Source organism: Ursus arctos, unplaced genomic scaffold, assembly GCF_023065955.2.
Source record: "Ursus arctos isolate Adak ecotype North America unplaced genomic scaffold, UrsArc2.0 scaffold_3, whole genome shotgun sequence".
NCBI classification, from domain to species: domain Eukaryota; kingdom Metazoa; phylum Chordata; class Mammalia; order Carnivora; family Ursidae; genus Ursus; species Ursus arctos.
In genome coordinates, this window is record NW_026622985.1 from 57,800,978 (window position 1) to 57,823,585 (window position 22,608).

Below are 22,608 nucleotides of genomic sequence, written 5' to 3' on the forward strand. Positions count from 1 at the left end.
TAAGTAGTGTTTTACTGTAAGTATAAGAATTGAAATTTAAAATGCTTTTTGTCTTTGATGCTTTTTTAAAAAATAGAATTAGATATTCAGAATAATTGAGTAAAATGGGTTTCTTTTACTTTTTAGGATTTAAGTGCCCTGTATGCTCGAAATTTGTACCTTCAGATGAAATGGATTTACATCTTGTGATGTGTTTAACAAAGCCAAGAATAACCTATAATGGTAAGTCCAGTGCTTTAAAATTTTAAATTAGAATTACCTTAGATTTTATGCATTTTATGTTTCAGGTAGAATTTAAAAGGCAAGGAGCCCTGGAGCTAACTGATGTTTTAGTTAGGTCTGGTGCTTTGGCTTTATCATTCTTTCCTGACCACAGTCTCCAAACATTTAAAATCCTAGGGAAGATTTTTCAGTGTAGCCTTGGGACATTCTGAGGTAGACTTGGGGGAAAAAAAAAAAAATCACACAGTTGGTTCCCGGCTTTTTTCAAAATTTTCAGAAATAGACAAATTTCAAAAGCCTACAAGAAATTTCAGGGATTTTCGAAATGTAATATTTGGTTTGAAATAGAATGAGTAGGAAGAGCACCAGTAAACAGTGAAGCCAGTTGAAAGGTTGACTTCATTCAACAAGTCTTTTTTTTCTTTAAAGATTTTATTTATTTATCTGAGAGTGCATGATTTGGGGGAGGGGCGGAGGGCGGGCGGGGAGAGGGACAGGCAGACTCCGTGCTGAGCTGAGCGTGGAGCCCCACGCTGGGAGATCATGACCTTCATAAAATCAAGAGTTGGTCACTTAACCCATTTAACCCAGTCACCCCTCAATAAATGTCTTTTGAGAGCTTGTGGAGTGTGAGGTGTAGTGTTAGGAACGTGGGATAGAGCAGTGAATAAAACAGGTGGAGCCTGCAGCTGAGCATCAGCCAAAGGTTCATCAGTGGAGTAACAGTGAAGAATTTGAGGTGTCTCCCCAGATTGCCGAAGTGCTGGAGTGGGGGGTAGACTTTAATATCGACATAAACACGTTACCCTGACTAGCTTTTTTGCAAACTGAGTTAGGAATCTCTAACAGAGCAGTGCTTCGGCCACACTATGGTAGTAGTGACAATAGAACTCTTTTTCCCATTTATTTTCCAATGAATAAGTAAAAGGAGATTGTAGCAATTCCTTTGAATAGTAAATGTACCTGTTGATTATATCCAAACCTTTTTGCATAATATCATTGAAATTCAGGTACTTAAAAAATAAAGACACACTCTCAGGTTCAAAATTTGAGGTAAAAGTGATGGGGCTTGTTTCTCATTTGTACTCCATTAGCGTATCATTACCCTCCATAATTATTGTTTATTGCAAGTGTCTTTAAAAAAAGAAACCCTTAAATGTTAAGAGTCTAGCCTTGAATTTTGAAAGCACAAACGTTAATTCCTTGACTCTGTATTTGCGCATAACCTTAGTATTCTGTACGTTTACTTTTTGTGTGATATATGTATGCTTCCGTCTTGGTGAATGTTGATATTTGGCAGTTTTTAATTCCCTGATTTAACTGGGCTCAACTTAGAGGTTTTTTTGTTTTGTTTTGTTTTGTTTTGTTTTGTTTTGTTTTACTAGCTCACGTATTTGGTGTCTTGAAGATATCTTCAAGAACCAATACGTAACCCTTCTGCTTGGGGATAGTCTTGTTCGAAAGGAACCCACAGGCCCAAAATGGTGTCACTTTGATCAAGGCACCAAGTCAGTAAACCAAGACTTAATACCTAACCTAACTGCAGTTTCAGCCCCCCACCGCCAGATGTAACCTTTAACCAGTCAACATGAGAATTTCCTGGTCAGCACTAGGAAATCTGATAGATCCCTCAGTTCCCCTTAGAAAGGTGACCTTGCCTAAAACAGTGGAGTCTTTGCTAATAATTTTCTCCCCCCCACCTTTAAAAACCCTTCCTTTCTTGTAGACCTTTGGAGCACCCCTCTACTTGCTAGACAGGATGCTGCCTAATTCATGGATTGATTCGTAAAGCCAATTAGATCTTTAAATTTTACTCAGTTGAATTTTTGTTATTGAACGCTGTAAGCCAAGAATTTAGCTTTTAAATATTTAATAGTCTTCCAATTCAGAAGTTAGTAAACTTAATGCAAAAAGCAAATAAAGATGCAAATATTTTTAAGAATGGTAACCTACTTCATGGTAGGTAGATCTGAAACTTTTTAATTTGTTGAATATGTATTAACTGTCTATAAACATTCGAAACAAGCAGCCAAAACAGCTTCTTCATAAAAATTATATATGGCTCTTGAAGTTTTAAAAATGGGACAGTGGCCAGCTATGGTAAAAGAAGGAGTTGTTTCGATTGGCTGATTTAGGTTAGAGAGTGTGGCTGATGGACGGTATGCCTCCCTGTTACAGTCTGTGGGAATTCTTACACCAGTCTGTTTTGAGGGCGGAACCCTGTAGGGAAGGAAGAAATAATCATTCTACCCTTCTGAGTTCTTGGCCGAGACCTCTAATAAAAGGTTAATAAGAGAAAAACAGAAGTTTAACATTCTTAAGTCTTGTCTACATGGGAGATACCCTGGGAGAAGGGAGCAAATCGTTTAGAATGTGGGTTTAAATACCTTCTTCAGCTAAACACAAAGAAAATGAGGGTGGGGTTGGAAGAAGCTAGTTATGGGAGGTTACTGGGAAAATCATGGTAAACAAGGGGTTTGTTATGCATATTTAAGTCTGGGTGTCTTCTCCACTGATAAGATCCTCTTGTAATATTCTCTTATGATTTAGGGTCAGCCTTTTCTTCCCAGTGCTGAAAGGGAAACACTCTTACAAATGGAGATTTCCTTTGTAAATGTAAATTGCCCTTACAAAAGGATAACGTTTACTCTGTTTTCAGAGCTTCTCCTGTGTCTCTTGTTTTTCAATCTCTTAAAATAATCCTTATACCAAAGAGGCTTACTTTGTCGTAGCGTATATGTTACCCTTCAGTCTCCCCAATCTCATCTGTCACAGGTGGTGAGTCTGAAAATTGGCCTCTTTAATGCGTAAGGTAGGCATCTAGGATTACTATAAAGTTTAGAGCAAGTCGAGTCACAGAATCTCTGAAACGGAATCGTTTCAGTCACCTGGACTTCTGTAACTTCATTTTTGAATTCCTAAAAATTGATTCAGTAGAGAGATAATGCATCAGAGAGATGGGGCCTCTAAATTGTGTTGATATTCAAATGAGAATTTTATTCAGCATGGTGCTTATTAAACCTTTTACAGTCTTTCCTAAACTAGCTAGAACTGAAATTTTGAAATTTGTTAAATGTATATTAATTTAACTCTATAAATATTCACAGTGAGGAGATTAGTTGGGCTTGTTTTTCAGGCTGGATATATTTATAGCTAAACTCTAGGATGAATTTCCGAAATTTAAATATAAACTGGTGATTCGGAGTTTCAGATTTATTTATTTATTTATTTTTTAGATTATTTATTTATTTATTCGACAGAGACAGCCAGCGAGAGAGGGAACACAAGCAGGGGGAGTGGGAGAGGGAGAAGCAGGCTCATAGCGGAGGAGCCCGATGTGGGGCTCGATCCCACAACGCCAGGATCCCGCCCTGAGCCGAAGGCAGACGCTTAACCGCTGTGCCACCCAGGCGCCCCTGGAGTTTCAGATTTATACTCACAGAGATGTTACTCCAAACGGTTTGGTTTCCAGACTAGGTCATAATGTTTTTTGTTTGTTTTTTTTTCTTTAACCTGTAATACTATATGCAAATACTCAAGTCTTGGTAACTGGAGAGGAAAATTGGCTAGGTGGAAGCTCTCAGGGTTGAGGCAGTTGGCTCGGCAGAGGTTGAGGCAGGAGGCCCAAGGCAGTCTGGCAGGGAATCGTTCGGAATGATGCGAGTGGTTATCTACTGCCGGTGGTGTTTTGGCAGGATGGAAAAAATTCATAGTGCCATGGTGCGTGTTTATCTAGATTGCCCCGGAGCCAGGGCCGACCTGTTGCATGGTCTCACTGAGTGTGCCATGCCGGTTAAGAAAGAACTCTGCAGACATTTTACAGTGCAACCTGGCAAGTTTAAGTAGCACAGAGACAGGACCTGTAGGCCCAAAGAGCTGCACTTTTGCTGTGTGAAGCTGGTGGGTATATGCTTACTGTTCAAGGGGGAGGGGATGTGTGGGGAGTATTAGATCATAAATGTTTCCTTCAAATTTCTCCTTGTAAAACTCCTTTCACAAGATTTCTCTGGTGCTTATCATTCAGCTTGATATTAACTGTGGGTGACAGACATATACAGGCAGTCATGTGACCCTTGAAGAATGTAGCAACCAGGCCGCATTTGATCCTTATCGGAACTATGCAGGGTCTAGATCAGCCTCTGGGCTAAAGGTGAACATTTTTCTGCTTCTGTGGGTCATCGCTGCCTATTTCGTGTACTTACCCCTCTTCTGTGTGCTTCACTGTCGAGTTTATGGACCTAATAATTCATTGTGTAGTCTGTGAACTTAATATAAATTTTATGGGCGTAGAGTCTTTCTTCATTTCTTTGTTCCTCATTTTCAGAAAGAAAACCAAAAGATGAAATAAATATTATTAGCAAATTCTTAGTCTTGATTTTATTGGTCTTTAAAGCGCACTAGATGATAGCATGTTTTGTGTCCTGTAAAGCTCAGTTTTTCTTTTAGCTTGCAGGAGTGTAATTGAGGTTTAGTAAGGTTCGTATTTAAGAAATCTTTGCTTTATTGGTAATTGGTACTGTGTGTGTGCTTGTGTATCTGACTTGTAACTTAAGAGTTACTTTTCTGAGAGTTCATTATATAAACTTACAGTGAATCAAAGCAGAGCTTTTCAGAATCATCAGGAATAAACCTGACTCTGAGGACAGAGTAAGATGTTACTCTTAACTCTGTCAAAGTAAACAAATTTGGAGAAAGATTGAGTCACGTGGAAGGGTACTCATTTTGTAATGAAAGTGAGGAAAAAGCCTTCCGCCTTCTGTGCGTTCCGCCGGAGAATGTAACGTACAGACTCACTCAGACGTCAAAGGTAGGTTGCACTGGGCAGTCGTGCTCGGATTCCCGTGTGCACAAGCAGCCTTCTAGTGGCCTGGCTTCTGTGTAAGATGTACTTTTTCCTTCTGTAGATATGGTCACTTCCTGGATGGTTGTGGTTCTTATTTTCTGTTATAAACTTGCTCTTTACCTTACGTACTGCTTTTTCTTGGTTTTAAGACCCCCTCCACATGTTTAATCTTTCTGAATTGAGGATGCTTTCTGAAAATGGCATATCTCTTATAATTGAGGTAAAAAAAAAAATTGCCAACCATGAAGCAGGATTTCAAATAAAGAGGTAGTTATTGTCTGAGTTTGTGTAAACTTTGCCTTTTGTGGAGTTTCTGTTATGTGATTTGACATCTCTGTTCATTTATTTGCCTTGATAGTTACTTGGTTGAGTTTTAAATGTGGATTCCTAATAGTTTTAAATGACTTCATAAAGATTACATTATAGGACAGCATTGAAGTAACTTTTTGTCCCCATAAATTGTCATGCAATGCAGTGAAATTGAAGGCCGTAGAAAGTGTCAGATCCCTGATACTGTATTATAGAAATTTCAAAATAGATGATATCCTAGAAGAGGCTGGCAAAGCAAAAACACAACTGTTCTAAAACCCACATGGGATTCCTATAGAAAAATACAGTCACCATCTATTAAAGGTGAACCTGGGATGAAAAATTAAAGATATACAAGGAGTGAGAGCAGATGTGATTAGAATTACCACCCGCAAGAACTTTAGAACTATAGATTTTTTTTTTTTTTAAAGATTTTATTTATTTATTTGACAGAGATAGAGACAGCCAGCGAGAGAGGGAACACAAGCAGGGGGAGTGGGAGAGGAAGAAGCAGGCTCATAGCGGAGGAGCCTGATGTGGGGCTCGATCCCATAACGCCGGGATCACGCCCTGAGCCGAAGGCAGACGCTTAACCGCTGTGCCCCCCAGGCGCCCCTAGAACTGTAGATTTGTTTTTCAAATCATTAACAGTGATAAAAGGATGAATAGGAAATAGGTTAAAAAAAAAAAAAAAGACACATGGTGCATAAGACAGAAATTGAGGCAGTAAGTAGCACATTAGAGCTGTAAGGAGAATTAGTGAGGTGTAAGATGGGTCTGAGGAAATTAAGCAGAGTGTAACAGCGCTGGAGAATATGAAGGAGGTACATGGATGGAGCCTGGGACGAGAGCATCTGCCATATGTAAAATAATCTCAGAAACAGGGATGGAGTTGACTTCCGGTTTCTAGCTCCGCATGTAAGAAATTTGGAAGTAGCTGCTCTGTTCTAACAACAAGTAAAAAGCTGACCAGACTGAAAAACCAATGACTTTTCTTGAATTCACAAGAGATGGGAGGACACAGGGCAAACTGCCCCCCCCCCCAGCAGAGACAAGAGTCTCAGGTTTGGCACAGACTCAAGAGTGGGAACCACTGCAGGAAACCAGTGCCGGGGTAGGTAAACCTGAACTGTTGATAAATTGCTGGGGACTCAGTGCAGACAAGTCCGAGGGTTTAAAACTCCAGGGAGACCTAGTCACAGTGGGACCCCCACAGTTTTGTGAGATTGTCCTCCAGGAGCTTCGCCAGGTTCCCATTGGTAATACGGGAGAAGAATGCCCTCCTGGTAAGGGGAGGGGAAAAGGGACCATTTTGAGATGTAGCAGAGGGACTCTCTTCCTAACAGGGCCTGCCTCAGAGAAACTAGTTCACCAGAGCCCGACTGACCTGGGAGAAGGGAAATACTCAACTCCAGCTCACGCTAGCCATCCTGTTCCACCTAGTGAGGGAGAAAAAAAACCCTGAGAAATATTTATGAAGTTTACAGTCCAAAGACATAGGCTCACTAAAAGACTGTGGGACAAAAAGTACAACATATGTATGATGGGAGATGGAATTGGCAAGAGGCAGTGTTTAAAGGAAAATGGCAGAGAACCTTCTAGAATTGTTGGAAGACAGGAATTCTCCGATTTACAAGAGCATTATGATGCCAAGCGGTGTAAATAAAAATAAAATCATACCTAGAGATACCATAAACCAAGTACTGAATAAAAAGAGAAAACTGTTCAAGTAACCTGAAAAATATTTTACCTTGTTCTGCTTGTGTTAGCATTTCTAAAATGCTTTTTGTTTTGTATAGTAATTTAAAATTTAGTATGTCTTTACTTTATAAGACATAAGGCAATGGATCAGGCATGGTCATACAAGAAACTTAAACATTGTTACAGGCTTCTCCATTGTATGCCATTATGAAAATTGTATGCCTGTAAGACACTAAATTCAGTTCTGCTGCCCTGCTTCTAATACAAAGCTGCTCAAAGCAGCACCAATTTGCATTTAAAATGTTATAAAGAACAGCAATACTTTGAACAAAGTACTAACTTTGAATTTAGCTTGCTGAGTTCAGATCCTTATTTTACCACTTTATAGCTATGTCATCTTGGTTTTGGTTTGCTCTCCCAGAAACTTAGGACTACAAGTAGTGCCTCTAACAGATTAATTGTAAGAATCAAGTGAGAAGTCCTGCATAGTTCTTTGTAGATAGTGAGTGCTAAGTAAACAAGACCTGTTCATACTAAGAGATATTACCTTTGACTTGGAGAGAGAAACCTATGGTAGGTGCCATATTTAACATGCTAACAAATCTGCAGTTCCTTTGATATTTTATTTTAAAAGCCCGTAGTTATTTAATTCCAAATTAGGTGTCTGAAGGTCTTGGGCAGCAGTAATATAGTTATAAGATATGGAGAAGCAGTGGGGAGTGGGTGGGAGGGTAATTTGACTGTCTGCTCTCCTATGTGACAATTTACAGCTACAGTTTAATTAAAAAAATATTTCCTGCTTTTTATGAGCAACTTGGTGGCCTACATGGCTAAAATCTGAAGTCTGTTTTTGACTGATTGCTTAATCTTGTGGAAGCCTAGATCCTTTCATCCTCCCTATAGAAAGAGAAGTACCCGAGACAGTACAGTGACGGTGTGTGGATGATGGTATCTCTGGAGATACATTCTTTATAGCATCCTATTCAAAGGAGATACATAGAACAGAAATTGAACTAAAGTACGTAGTTCAGTGAGAAGGAAGTTCTGATAGATTTCTAAAGCATGAAATAAGTTTCAGATTCCATTTCTGATTTCACTAATAAAATTTCAGGATGAGGATATTTCTTTATTTACCAATTCTTGATTTGTCTCATTTCATAGATCTTTCATATCAGTTATCAATCTTGGGTCTTTTGTGTTCTTATCCTTGTATCACTTTCATAATGTTGATTTTTAAAAATATCATTCTGACATTCAAGTAAGCTTTCCTGATTTTAAGAAATCTGGAGAAACGCAACAGAGACCCTAAAAAGACCAAGTGAACCGATAATACTTGTCCTCCAAGGGGAAAAGGTTTTGTTCCCTGGCCACTGTTCTTGTTTTGGTTAAGATGTGTGGTATTGACAAAGTCTTATTTTCAAGGAATTCTAATGAATAGGAATAAAGTGCCTTTCCAAAGTTCCCTCATTTTTTATGTTTTCCCTCTATAAAAGCAAAGCTAGGGCTCAGCCCACGTCTGTCAACAGTTTTGCCCTTTCACAAAATATATGTATAGAAAAGTGCATAGTAAAAGATGATCTATTTAGATATTTAATGTAGACCTTGAAAGGATTAATAAGGTTGGGAGAGACGCATCAGGCTCCTCCGCTGGGAGCCTGCCTCTTCCTCTCCCACTCCCCCTGCTTGTGTTCCCTCTCTCGCTGGCTGTCTCTATCTCTGTCAAATAAATAAAATCTTAAAAAAAAAAATAAGATGGGGAGAGAAACTGAGGGCCTGTTGAGGAATAACAAGTAGGCAGGTATAGTTTGGGGCAAGGGAAAACAATGAGAGAATGGAAGGTGAAAAGATAGATTAGGGCTATATAAGGAAGCTTTTAAAATAAATTATTTCAAACTTGGATCTTTCATATGCAAAAATGTTTATAAAGAAGGTAATTTCTTTAAAGACCAGTTTAGAGAATGGCGTGGCACTTGATGTGGAAGTGGTTAGATGAAGCACTGGGAGGAGAAAGAGAGCCCTGTCGGAGGCATGACAAAGAGAGGATGAGTTGGGTTTAGTGAGTGCTAGAAAGGGGAGGGAGGAGTGTTGGTTCCAAAGCTCCCCCGAGTTTCCCAGCTATAGAATGAAACTGCTCTGTTATGCAAAGGGCAGGGAGAGACCAGAGACCAAGGAAGAGACAAACCAGTCCAAATTGGTAGGTGACAGTTTTTTATTTTTTAAAAATATTTAAGTAATCTCTCTACCCAAAGTGGGCCTCGAACTCACAACCCTGCGATCAGGAGTTGTGCATTCCTCCCACTGAGCCAGCCAGGCACCTTGGTGGTTTTTGTAGGCAAGGGAGCTTACATACGAGGCTTGTCTTGGGCAGCAGCAATACGAGTTAGATCTCTGTCTGCCAAATCTTAAAAGATTATATAGGGGCCATGACTAGGTTTAGTCGCATATATTGTCCAGATGTTCTCAATACCACACAACTCTCTCAAGGCTGTATTCCTGAGGCAGCTTCTGGGACAGAGAGGAGGGGGCGAGGAGCCTCCAGATTGCTTGGGTCCCGCTAGTGAGTCAGCCTGCAGTTACAATAAGCTTCTCCAACAAGGAGTCCCAGGTGACTTGAGGATTAGCAGTAGAGTGACTCAGTAGTACCTGGTTCCTCAGCAAAATGCTAGGGATGTTGAATCTTTGCAAAATGTGAAAATTATGAAATATGATTTTTTTTCCCCCCACAAGGGAGGAGTAAGGATTTTGCAGAGAGTCACTGAATATTTTGTTGAGTTCAAGAAAGATTTTAGGGAGGACTATTAAAGAAATGCTTGTGAATATTTTTTCAGGGACGATTTATTACTTGAATAACTTTTTTTTTTTTTTTAATGGTTTTTCTCCCCCTCTTTAAGTCACAGTAGCCCTGATAATTCAAAATACTTCCCTGGATTTGCCTCAGAGATGGCCTTGAGTAGTATCTCCCCAGCCACTGAGTGGTTTGGTTTCAGGGAAGGCAATATTAGCACAGTGGCTCTGCATTTTGGGGGGATTATGTTTAACTCTTTAACATTTTAAGTGTATAAAGGTAATATAACAATAAAAGCCATAAAGGATATATTCTAGATAGTCCTCTTCCTTTGCCAGCTAAATATTTATAAGATTTATGATTTGTTTGATTTCTTCCATTTTCTGCTAGACTGATTTGGGCTTGGGATCTCCAGGCTTCTTGACCTCTCAGCACCTCCTAGATTATTGTTGTCTGGGTGTCCTTTATCTTAATTCCTTTAAACTGTACTTTTCAGCATTTCCCTCAGTCTTAGGCCTTTCCTTATAATGCTTTTTGGTGTGAGCAACCTTTTTATAACTAAAAAATCTTTGACACCCAGCACCTAGATCTTGGTTTCTCAATATTTAGAAGTAAATCTCCAGTAAAAAGAACCAGGCTCCATTGGCAAAACCGCTGATTCTAGGGCTGGAGCAGAGAAAATAAAGAGGAGCCTGGAGGTTTTGTATTGTCTGAAAGCAAGGAAGTGTTCAAAATCCAAAAAGGTAAGGTTGTGTCAGAGGGATACAGGAGCCAATCTCAAAGAGCTCCCAATGAACACTTTGAGCAACAAAATTGGTAGAGCATAATACTGAGTTAGAACCAAAAGTATAACATAAATATATCTGAGTGCATCAGTCAGTCAGTAAATGAATACAGACTAGCAAAAGTTTAACCTGGAGACTTAAATCCTAAGAGGCAAACCATACATTTCTTTAATTAAAAAATAAAATAAAATTTTTTTCAATTTCCACTTTCACACTAGTGGTGATTATAAAAGAATTTTCTTCCAGAATCTTAAGTGCCATATATGCTCTCTGATTTAAGTACTCCCAGGATACAGTAAAACATACTGTGTGTAGCACATGTGTAGTTCGAAATACATGATCTTAGTGGGGGTTTTTTTGTTCGTTGGTTTTTTTTAAGATATTAGTCTATTATAAACAGCACAGTGTGCATGCGAATGATTTAGGGAAATGAGAGCCGTTATTGTAAGCCCAGCAAAAAAAGACTTTATCATTCTTAGAGGGAAATTGTGAGTTAATTTTTATATTGTGTTAGGTTTTATATTGTGGAATTCTCACAGTGAGGGCTTCTATCATGAAGTCTTATTTTCTAACTTTAGACATTTTATGTATATTACATACAGAGTACAGATGAGTTGCGTATATAGTTTATTAACAAAAGACTCAACTGGACTATGTGTGTCACCCTTTATTAAATCAGTAAGAAAGACGTATGCTGTCTTTTTTTAAATTGAGGTAAAATTGGTATATAACATAAGTTTCAGGTGTACATAATGTCCTTGCTCAATGCTGTTCCTTTAATATTTTCAGTTCACCTGTCAAGGAGACATGGTTTGTCTCTACATTTGTTTTAATTCACTGAGAACCTGTATATTTACTGTTTAACTTAAGTTTATATCTAGTATTTTATAGTTTTGTTACTGTTATGAATGGCATTTGTTTTTAACCATTTGAATTTCAAACTGGTTTTGGTGATATAAAGAGAAGTTATTGGTTATAGGTGAATCCTTGGATTTTCTAGACCTCTGTCATCTGCAAATGAAGATGATGTTTTCAAATGTTTATATACATGTTTTGTTTCTTTGTCTTACTGCATTAGTTTGAAGCTTAAAAATGATGTAGATAATAATGGAGCCAATGGGCGTGCTTGTTTTGTTCAGTGTCTCTAGTGTTTCAGTGCCTAATAGATGCTGGCTTTGAGTTATGGTAAATATCTTTATTATATTTATTATCTTTCTTATATGTCATTTTTCTTTTTTACCTAAAGCAAAAAACAGTATAATTTTATTAAATGCTTTTCCCCTTTTTATTTGTTGATAAATTATGTTGATTTTCTAATGTTTTAATGGAGTTCTGTTGATTTCTAATGTGGCTGGATTGAACTCTGACCATGTGTTAACTGCTGTTTTGAAACATTGATACCAAACTTATGTGAGACAAAGCTTATGCTGGCAAAATGAATTGGAAAGCTTACCATCTTTGCTCTGGGATAATTTAACCCAGGAAGTACTGTTCTTTTCCGATCAGATAGAGTTCAACTATAAAACCATCTACCTTTTTAAAGGTAGATCTTTGGCAGTCTTTCTGACTTCTGTGATCATTAGTGTATTCAGATTTTTCTACTTCCTGAGTCACTTTTGAGAATGTGCATTCTGCTAGAAAATAAATCCTTATCCTCTAGATTTCCTAATTAATTGTCGTAGCATTGCATGTAACATTTTCTTACAGTTGTTTTAATCTTTTTAATGTTTTTGGCTATATTGCCTTTTCCATTCAAATGTACATTTTTGGTTTTGTACTTTTCGTGCCTTAATGCTAGCTAAAAGGGGCATATATTTCATTGATATTTTCAAAGAAGCTACTTTAGAGTTGTAAATAAAGCTACTAACTTATTACTAAGTACAGACTAAAGCTACTTTATTTTTTGCAGTCTTTTTTTTTTTTTTTAAAGATTTTTATTTATTTATTTGAGAGAGAGAGAGCAGAGGGAGAGGGAGAAGCCGCCGACTCCCCACTGAGCGGAGTGCCTGATGCAGGGCTTGATCCCAGGACCCTGAGATCATGACCTGAGCTGAAGGCAGACGCTTCCCTGACTGAGCCACTCAGGCACCCCTTTTTCAGTCTTTCCATTTTTATAGTAAAAGTAGTTTAGAAGTAGAAATATTTTTCTTATAAGAGCTTTAATTTTATCTGGGGTTTTAATATAAAATGTTCTTGTTATTTACTAGATAATGTCTCATTTCAATGTTTATTCTGCTTGATTCAGGGGTTAGCTAGGAAAAAAAGTCTTCTGCATTTCAAAGATACATTTTTGGGGGGAGGGATAGGTGTAATGAGAAGTCATTTTGATGTAGATATTAGATTTACTTGTTTTTTTAAAATACATATATATATATATTTCTAATAAATTGAGTTTGATTACGTTATTGAAATAGTCTGTATCCTTGCTTATGTGCAGTCTACATAGTCCGACAGATTTAGGAAGGGGTTTGTTACAGTATCCCCTCTATGGCTATAATTTTACCAATTTTTTCTTTCTAAAGTCTCTTAAATTTCTTTTGGTGATATTTGCCTTGCAGCACGTTTTTTCCTGGCTTTATATATTCCATAGCTATGTTATTTGCCGAAATATTTATGATTTATTTTCCTTTTGGATTGGAATTTTATATATTATATGCTTCTCTCCTCTGCTTTACCTAATAGTCTGTTTTATCTAATGTTATTTTGACTAATGCTTATCAAAAACTGAAGGGCCTGAAGATTTTACCCTTCCTGCAAGCTGACAAGTTAGCCTGCCACTGTTTCATGGATTCTGGTAGAAACAAGACTCAAAGAACTTTTATTGTTATTACTCCTAGCAATAGCCAGAATATCAGCAATTTCTTGCGCCCCTTCCTCCGGCCTCAGTTCCCACAGAGTGATGTGAGGAGAGCCAGGCAGTATCTACACTGCACGCTCAATGAGTTGCGTTGCAGAAGAGGAACCCTGAGCTTAGTTGGGGAACCTGAATCTTTTATGGTGGGAAGTAAGGTCTGCCCTTGGCTCTGGAGAGGACACTGTCTCTGTCTTTGAGGCTGTTTGCTCTACAAAAATCATTGAAAAGAGAGTCTAAGACATGCTGAAACATGAGAGACCCATGGAGACTTGTCTCCCAGCAATTTCTTTTTGTTTGCGTTCACCTGCTGTCTTTTTGCTCATCCCGTTCTTGTAATTGATTTTTAATTTTGTGTTTGAATAGGTAACATGTTTGCAGTGGTTCCAAAGCAGAGACACAAAGGATATCCAGTGAAGTCTCCCTCTCATCTCAGTCCCTCGGTCACCCTTTCCAGAAGCAGGCAATATTACCAGTTCTTGTGATCCTTCCAGAGATATTTAATGCATATGTAAACACATACACATCATCTGCCCCCACACTTTTTACACGGTGATATCATGCTATAGATGGTTCTGAACCTTAAGTTTTTTTCATAATATATCCTGGAAATTATTCCAAATTAGTTTCATTGTTCTTTACAATTACCTTATATTTTATAGGTGAGTGAGCCACAGTTGATTAACCGGTCCCTTGTTGATGGATGTTAAATTGTTCCTGGTATTTTGTATGTGTATGAATATGGGATACAGTCCTGGAAGCCTTGCTTGGTCCGTGATGTATGTGAATTTGTTATTTCTGCTAATACTTGGGAGTTTTACCTTTAATGTAGTGCTGGAGTGTATTTGCTAGTATTTTATTTAGGATTTTTGCAGAACTGAGGTTGGACTGGTTTGAGGGTAATCTTTTTTGAGTCTTCGAATTAATGTTATGCTTGCTTCAGAAGAAATCATTTAGATTTCCTTTTTCTCTGCTCTGCAGCTGTATAAATAGCATTCAAATCATCTGAACTTCAAAGGTTCGGTGCACCTCCCTGTGGAAGTGTCTGGGCCTCATGCTTTTTGAGGATCGCTCTAAGACAGCTGTCTCTGATTTCTATAGAAATTGATCTGTTTGGATTTCTGCCTTCCGTCTGTTTTGCTTCTTAAAAGTAAAGTAGAAAGTTATATATTTCAGTGATGCATATTGTTAGCAAATTAGTCTCTTACGGATTTTTATTTTCTGCCTAAATGTGATTGTTTTGCCATTTTTTTCTTATGTATCAGTGTTTGCTCTCTTTCACCCTTTTTATTATTGGCCTTAGATACCTTTGGGTCTTTCATTTTTCCTGTTTTAAAATTCATTTCTTAGGCTTTTTTTTTTTCCCCTTCTGATTCCTTAGACGTGCCTTTCCTTGTCTGTTGTGTTGGGAGTATTTGTTTTCTTTCGTCCTTTCTTCCTTTCCTTCCTTCCTTTTTCAGCATAAATATGGTATGAGCTTTTATATATTAGCTCTGTTCCATAGATTCTAATATATAGTATTTTTATCACTATTTCTTTTTGTTGTTTAGATATTTTATATTTTGGGGATCTCTTTAAATGAAAAGTTACGTGAGAGTCTTTAAATTCCTAGGTGTTAGGTGCCTTTTCCCTCCAGTTTTGCTCTTTGTTTTCTGGTTTTACTATATTATGATCAGAAGAGCTATCTGTACTATTTTTGTATTTGAATTGACTAAGTTTTTCTTTGTGCTTTAATATGTGGTCATTTTTGGCAAATGTCCCATGTTCATGTTCTTCTGTATCCATCTTGTTTTTCACTTGATTTGTCGTGGACTGAGGGGAATTAAACTTTCCTACTGCTGGCGTTTCTATTTTTATTTGTATTGCCTATACTTTTTTGCTTTATAAAATGTTGATGCTATGATTTTGTTATTCATATTATAACTTTAGGTGCAGATTGCATCTTTTAGTATCTGAAGGGTTCTGTGTCTCCTTTAATGCTTTTTACACTATGAACTTGTCTGATATTAAGAGTGTGTAATTCTTTCTCTCTGTTTGTTTGTTTTTGCCTGGTGTTTTCCTTTTATTTTCATCTTTCATCGTTTTGTTTCAGATATGCTCCTTGTGTACAATGCAGGGTTAATTTTATTTGGGATCCAATGTAATCTTTTTTTTTTTTTTTTTTGGCTGTGTTGGATTAGCCCTTTTACATTTAGTAATCAGCTAGTTTTAATTCTGTCGTTTTATATTATACTTCCTGTTTTTATAGCTTTTTAAAAACATTTCACCAAGTAGCCAGTTTTTCTTTGCTTCCTATTTCTTCTTTTAGTTAGGAAGAACTGTATCTTTTTTTAGAGATTAATTTCGTAAGTGTAACTATAACTGTATAATCTTGATTCTCATATTTTTACACACTATTAATTTCTGTGAGCAATGATGAAATATGAAATGATGAATGAAATGGTAAGATTTCTTCCTTCCCTTTTTTTTTTTTAAGATTTTATTTATTTATTAGAATGAGTAGGGGGAGGGGCACAAGGAGAGAGAGAAACAGACTCCCCACTGAGCGGGGAGCCCCATGTGGGGCACTGTCCCAGGAGCTGAGCTGTAGTCAAACAACTGAGCCACCCAGGCGCCCCAATTCCTTTCCTTCTTCTATATCCTGATTTTGGCTATTACATTATCTTTTGTTTATTTTTAACAGTATTAAATATATTTATACCTGTGTTATTTGCTTCGTCAGCTTTAAATGATACTTTTTGACACCCAGTTATTAAAGATAATAATTAGCTCTTTTGCTTCTATTTAGGTATTCAATTTATATATTATATAATCGTAATTCCCACATTTATTTTGATCTTACAGTTAAGATTCAGTTCTCTCTGCTGGTCCTTTTGCTTTGGTTTTTCTAGGCATCTCATGATTAGCTGAAGTTCATCCTCGTGTAAATCCTTTGAGAAGGGCTCCTGAGAAATAGTTTTGTGGACTTCTTGTTTAGGTGTGAAATCTGTGGGTTACACTTTCTTTCCTGGAGGGTATTTTTTACATTCTTCCAGTCTTGTAGTGTTAAAATGCTACTATGAAGAAGTCTGACACCAGTAGGATATTTTTAAAATAGATTTGGGTTTTCATGGCTAGTTTTTTCCTAGGACTCGGTGTCCCCTTCAAATAATGCAGCTCTAGTTATATTTTCATTTCTATAATATTTTCTTGAATTTTATTTTGTTTAAGTAATCTCTGTACCCAACATGGGGCTTAAACTCGTGACCCCGAGATCAAGAGTCGAATGCTCTTCCACCTGAGCCAACCAGGTGCCCCTTGAATTTTATCTTTGGCTCTGTATATGCCATTGGATCTCTTTTGTTTTCAGTAGATACCATTTTTTTTCTTTGTTGTTAACACCTTCTTCGTGTCCAGTTTATTTTTCTTGTTTCTGACTCCTTTTGTCCCTGTGATTCCAGGACTGTCTGCTCTTTTCTTACGCTTCCAGATCCACCTTCATCTTGTAAATTGTTTCTCCTTCTCTTTTTCATCTTCACTCCTGAGCTGTTGTATCTGCATGTGCTCTAGGATAGTTGTTTCCCTGTGTTTCCCTAAGTTGTTTGTTGGTTTATTTGTTTGAATTCATGGCAAATAAGTTGATTTGTTGAGACTGAATAGTAGATATATAATGTTCTGTTACACTATTCAGTGCACATGTTTTATATTAAAGTTGACAAATTTGGTGGTGTTCTGTCACTTATTTTGTAGTATTTATTTTACTTTGTTCTTGTCCAGCTTCTTTGAATTGATCAAGTTGTTTTCCCTTCCCTGTAAGTTAATCCACAACGTTTACTATGCATCTTGCTATTCCTGTATTGGTTACCTACTTTAATATTTTTCTGTCATATTCTATCAAAATTAAGGATTTTCTTTGTGCTCTTTCTCCCACCTCCTCCTGTACTATCTGCAACTCCTGGATGTTACAAAACAGAGTTTACATTCTACATCATTAAGTTTGCAGTGGTGAAATACTGTTTTCATTTAAAAAAAACCTATGGTTATGTAACAGTTTCAGTGACAGTATTATCTACATTTCACTTACACATGTTTAATTGCTTACTGCGGTTTTTATACTCTTAATTTTTCTGTTTATTGAGATTTTTGTTCTTCTAATTTTTTTTTTTTTTGTTAGAAGCATTTCCATGAATAATTTCCTTAGACAGCCTTTCATGGATTATATACTTAATGAGCTGTTGCATGCCCAAGTATTTTTGGTCTGCCTTCATATGGAATACAGGATATTCTATATTTGCTGAATGCAGGATATTGTTATTTCAGATTCTTGGTGGTGGGTTTTTTTTTTAAAGTCTGTAAAATTGTTCTACTCTCTTCTACCAGTATTACAGATGAGAAGTCTGGCTAGGTCTCATTATTTTTCATTACTAGTTACGTGTTCTTTACATTTGGGAGTGTACAGGTTGATTTTGTGCTTTGAAGGTTGGAAATTCTATTTTTTTCCCAGGATGCGTCTGTTTTAGTGTTTTCCACCCTACTCCCATCTCTAATCCTGCTTAAAGCTTCATGAGCCCTTTCATTTAAAACTCAAGTCTTCATTCAGTTCAAGGATTATTTTCTTTTAGTATTTCTTTGGTTAGTATTTCTTTCTGTGTTCCTTTTTCTCTTTCTGTAATTTCTATAATTTCAGTGTTAGAGCTGGATTTGTCCTCTGTGTCTTAGGTTTTCATTCATGATTTTTGGGGTGTTTTTTTTGTTTGTTTTTTGTTTTGTTTTGTTTTCTGGAGTTACATGATATTTTTCTAGATTACTAATTTATTTTTCTGCAGTGACCTTTCTTTTTCCCTTTTTCTGAAATATTAAATTAAAAAATTACGGGTTGTGGTTCTAGGAACTTCTTTATAAAGTTGTTGCCCCTTCCTCATCCCTCCATCCCTTCCTGGCTTCATTCCTTCCATCCATTCTTTCTGACACTACAGTAGGCATCCATTTCAGTTTTTCAGCTTTGTTCCCCTTCGTTCACATTGCTGTGTGTACTTAGATAGCTCATGACCTTTCTCTGTTACGTAATGTCAACAGTTGTAGGACCTCTTGAAACACATGTAGATCATAGTGTTATTTCTTTCTCTGATAGAAGAGCCTGGTGATCATTAACTTGGCACACACTAACCCGTTTGTTTGAAGGTGTTAGAAAAGAAGTTTCCCTCTTCTTGGGTGCAGGGAGAGTTCTGTCCTCAGCCCAGTTTGGTGGCTTTTTTTGGTTTCTCAATGTCAAAGCAGGATTGGTAGACTTTGAGCAGGCCCATTGAAAAGAAATAAACCTTACAAATCAGTGTCTTTTCCCTGTCCTTAGATTTGTTAAAAATGCTTTTCATACTTGCTCTTCCTCGATTTTCATATGCTTTCATTACGTGAGGTTCAGATGACTCTAGATTTAGATTCCCCAGGATCCAGCAATTAGTCACCATTATTCTAGCAATTTAGTAGCAGGGTGAAAGGGGATTGAGAAAGAAGTCTCCGTTGTCATTGCTTCATGTCTGTTACTGTCAGAGCTACTGGTTCACACTTTGCTTTATCATTTCAGGACTGGACATTTTAAATTGCTTTCCTGTGCATTCATACTTTTAATACTTTACATACTAATCAACCTGTGTATTTGTTGGCCAACTCAGTAGATGTCCAGTGCTTTCTGGCTGATTGGCTGATAACCTCGTGGATTAAGAAGTCAGTACACTTAATAAAAAATAGGTCTGAGCTCATCTGAGTCATCACACTGCGAAGTGCCCATGTCACTGAAGCAACCACCCCGGCTTTGGGGCATTTTCTCTGTTCGTTGGCTGTTTCTTTGTCACTTGGTGTTTTCTCCGGTCTCCTGAGATCTTTTGCTTCATTAGCTGTTCAAAAAATATTTATCAGGTACTTACTGTGTGCAAAACACTATGCTACGTGCTGGAGGAAGCAGAGCATACAAGGTTGCCTGCCCTCCTGGAATTTACTGTCTTTATTACAGAGATTGCAGAGTATCGACTACATCTGACTACATTCTCTTATTTGGCTTACATAGGATCAAAATGGGTTTTTAAAAATCAGTATTTTGAAAAATGAGAAATTTTACCTAAAAATCTAAATTTGCAGCTGCTTTAAATATATACTCTGTGGCCACACCGGGCCCTCATTCCTCCCTGGCTTTCTGCTATAGTAGCAAGTGCCCCTTTAGATAGGACGGTGCGCATCAGTTGGTGGCAGTGACCTCTTCACCCTTGAAACTGAGGCTGGATTCAGTTGGCATTCATTGTCACGACTGTGCTGTTCTTCTTCTTACAAAATGGTTAAAAAGATGAGCCGCTCCTCGGATGTTTTCTGGCTCTCCTCCTCCAGGCATTTGAGTTTGTGCCCCTTGTGTGATGTTTATTAGCCTCCTAATTATCTTACAGCCTCAGGAGAAAGCGGAAAGACGTCGTGCTCGTGCTTCAGTCAACAAGGGCAGGAGACGTACACATTGCCGTACTCCTTCTCAAATTCGTTCTGACAAAACGATAGAGTCCTGGTTCCATAGATCTGATAATTCTGGCTTAATATGTATTTTTGCATGCTGTAATACCATTTGAGTTGACATTTTTTAGTTTACTTCAATAATGCTGTAGTAAAATTTCGTTTCTATTCAGCTGATATTTAGTTCAAACCTTTTAAGTGTTTTCACATTTATTAGCTCTTTTGTTTTTAATTGTCAATATTAAAGACCACATGAGATACAGGTATTATGACCTGCAGTTTAGTTGAAGAAAAGCGAGGCTCCAAGAGGTTTGCACATTGTCCAAAGTCCAAGCCTGTTCTCTTTTTTTCTCCGTGAAGCTGCCTTCTCCTATTTGTACTATCTCATTAGATCTTCGCAACAATCTTAAGAGACAGGTGGAGCAGTTTCATCATTTCTTTCGATCAGAGAGAACAAACTGAGAGGAAGAGTCCTTTCTTGCCAGTGATGACATAGCTAATCTTCAGAACATGCCTGCTCCTTGCCAGCTGCAGTGCTAGACATTTCACAGGTCTGACCTCACTCTTACCGCTCCCCCGTGACGGAGGTATTGTTATTCTCATTGTATTCCGAAGTAAGTTGAAGAGTTGGAATTTGAACCTAGAACTGTGTATAAGTAACACTTATTATTATTATTATTTTTTTTTTGCTATATCGTATTCCCAGGTTGCTTGACCCTCTGTATTGCCAGTAATAGCCTACATTATAATTTAACACATCAACTGAATTTTAAAAGTACATAATAATAAATTAAGCTTGAAAATCAGCTTTTTTGTATTTTTAGGACTGGTGTTTTCTCTCTGCAGTGATTCAGAACAAAGGCGGACCAAATTTAAGTTTAGGTCAAAGTCTGTATTTTCTATTTTTGTGTATGTTCAGTTTCAGAATATTCCTATACTTTTTAATGTGGACAGTTTGAGAAAACTTGTTTAGAGTTTAACAAATCAGTGTATTGGTTGTGAATTTTGGTTTATTGTTGATTCGTGACAAGGGGGCATAGGAAAGTTACCTTGATTTGAAGATTGGGGAATAATTTAGTAATGCAATAATTTCTTAGGTGACTTGTATGACGTTTGGCAGCTTGTTATATACCTGATTTTATATAATACTCAACCCTAGCTAGCCTTTTAAAGTAAGTTAGGAACAAAAGGCCCAAGAAAGCTAAATCTATTGAGTTTGTGTTCCTTTTGTATATTTTGCCTTTTAGAGTTTCTAGTTTGGGTTCCATTTTATTCCACTTAACATTTTCATTTTCTTGGAGAAGGTGCCAGATATCTGTATTTCCAAAAATATTCCCAAGAATACACATTTTCCCTTAAAAGTCACCAGAAGAGTCACGAGATCTATCCACTTTTAAAGAATTAGTCTTAGTATTAAATTGTTTCTAACAATGCAGATGAAAAGTGGCTATGCGTTTAGTCACTTCTCAGTTATATTTAAAGAAAGCATTGGTGCAGTACTTGTCAGTAGCATCGAGGCAGAGTAATTCCTAGTTGAACCAGAGTGTCTAAAAAGGATAAAAGCAGAGGTTGACCATGAACTTTGAGTTTTAGACACTTGAATAAAGGTCATTCCCATGTTTTTATTGATATATTTGTCTTATAGTGAAAATGGCAATTTCTCTCTGTTAAGTATAATTTCTAGTTCCCCTTATGATATTTAAGTACAGTAACAGCTCATGGATCTATAATCTGGTGTTAACTTTGTCTTTTAAGTCCGTTAGAGATATATTTATTTCTGAAAGTATTTATTAATAAGCCCTGTGAGCCCCTATTTTTCATTCTTTGAGTAACTGCTTCTTACTAATGTTATGAATTTTTTTAATTCTTGATTTTTCTAGGGATTATTTCACATTTCAGCTGCTTTTGTTTTCTACTGCTATCATTGAGGGTTCAAGAACAAAAAATAAGTCTTCAGGTAACATGCCTGATCCATAGTAGTGCTTGGCATTGTATTTTGCTGAAAAGATCATATATCTGTTTGGATGCTTGATCTGAAAATAAAGTTGTGATGATTATGAAATTTTCGCATGGAGTTTTCTTGGCTGCCTCTAACAAATTTGGTCTTACTCTCTTTCTTTTCAAAAGGATTTTTTTTTTTTTTTTGGCTGTCTGCTTTTTTTCATGTCTTGATCTGCAATAACTATATGAATATGTGCTTGTACTTGCTAAATATTTTAATTTTGCATATTTGGCTGCTTGAATTTTAAGTAATTCTTTTGGGCAATGCAAATTAAGAGCTTGAGGCTATACGTTGAAATAGCAATCTACAGAAGTTTTTAATTAGTTTATAAATGTATGTTCCTTATCATATATTTTCAGGTTTTTGTATTTTACTAAAATGAAAGAAGATTTAAAATTCAGTTTCTCAGTTGCACTGACCACATTTCAAGTGCTATTTTCAGGCCATATGTGGCTAGTAGCTACCAATTCGGGCAGCACAGATAAAAAGACTGTTTCTGTCATCTTAGAAAGTTCTAATTGGACAGGGCTATTTCCCTGTCCGATAGAAGGAAGTAAGCAGTAAAGTGTAAGCTCATTTCTGATACTAGTTTTGGCAGCAGCTTGATAACTCCAGAAGATAAAGCATTTGATCAGTCTCGAG

At 37.1% G+C, this 22,608-nt stretch overlaps 1 protein-coding gene across 1 annotated transcript in view; it reads left to right on the forward strand.

Moving 5' to 3' along the window:
- The window catches only part of ZNRF2 (zinc and ring finger 2), a 106,234-nt gene that overhangs the window by 51,178 nt on the left and 32,448 nt on the right, over nt 1-22,608 (forward strand). Inside the window, exon 2 of the mRNA XM_026508650.4 lies at nt 127-222. Coding sequence (XP_026364435.1) covers nt 127-222 — 96 coding nt within the window. The remainder of the gene's footprint in view (nt 1-126; nt 223-22,608) is intronic.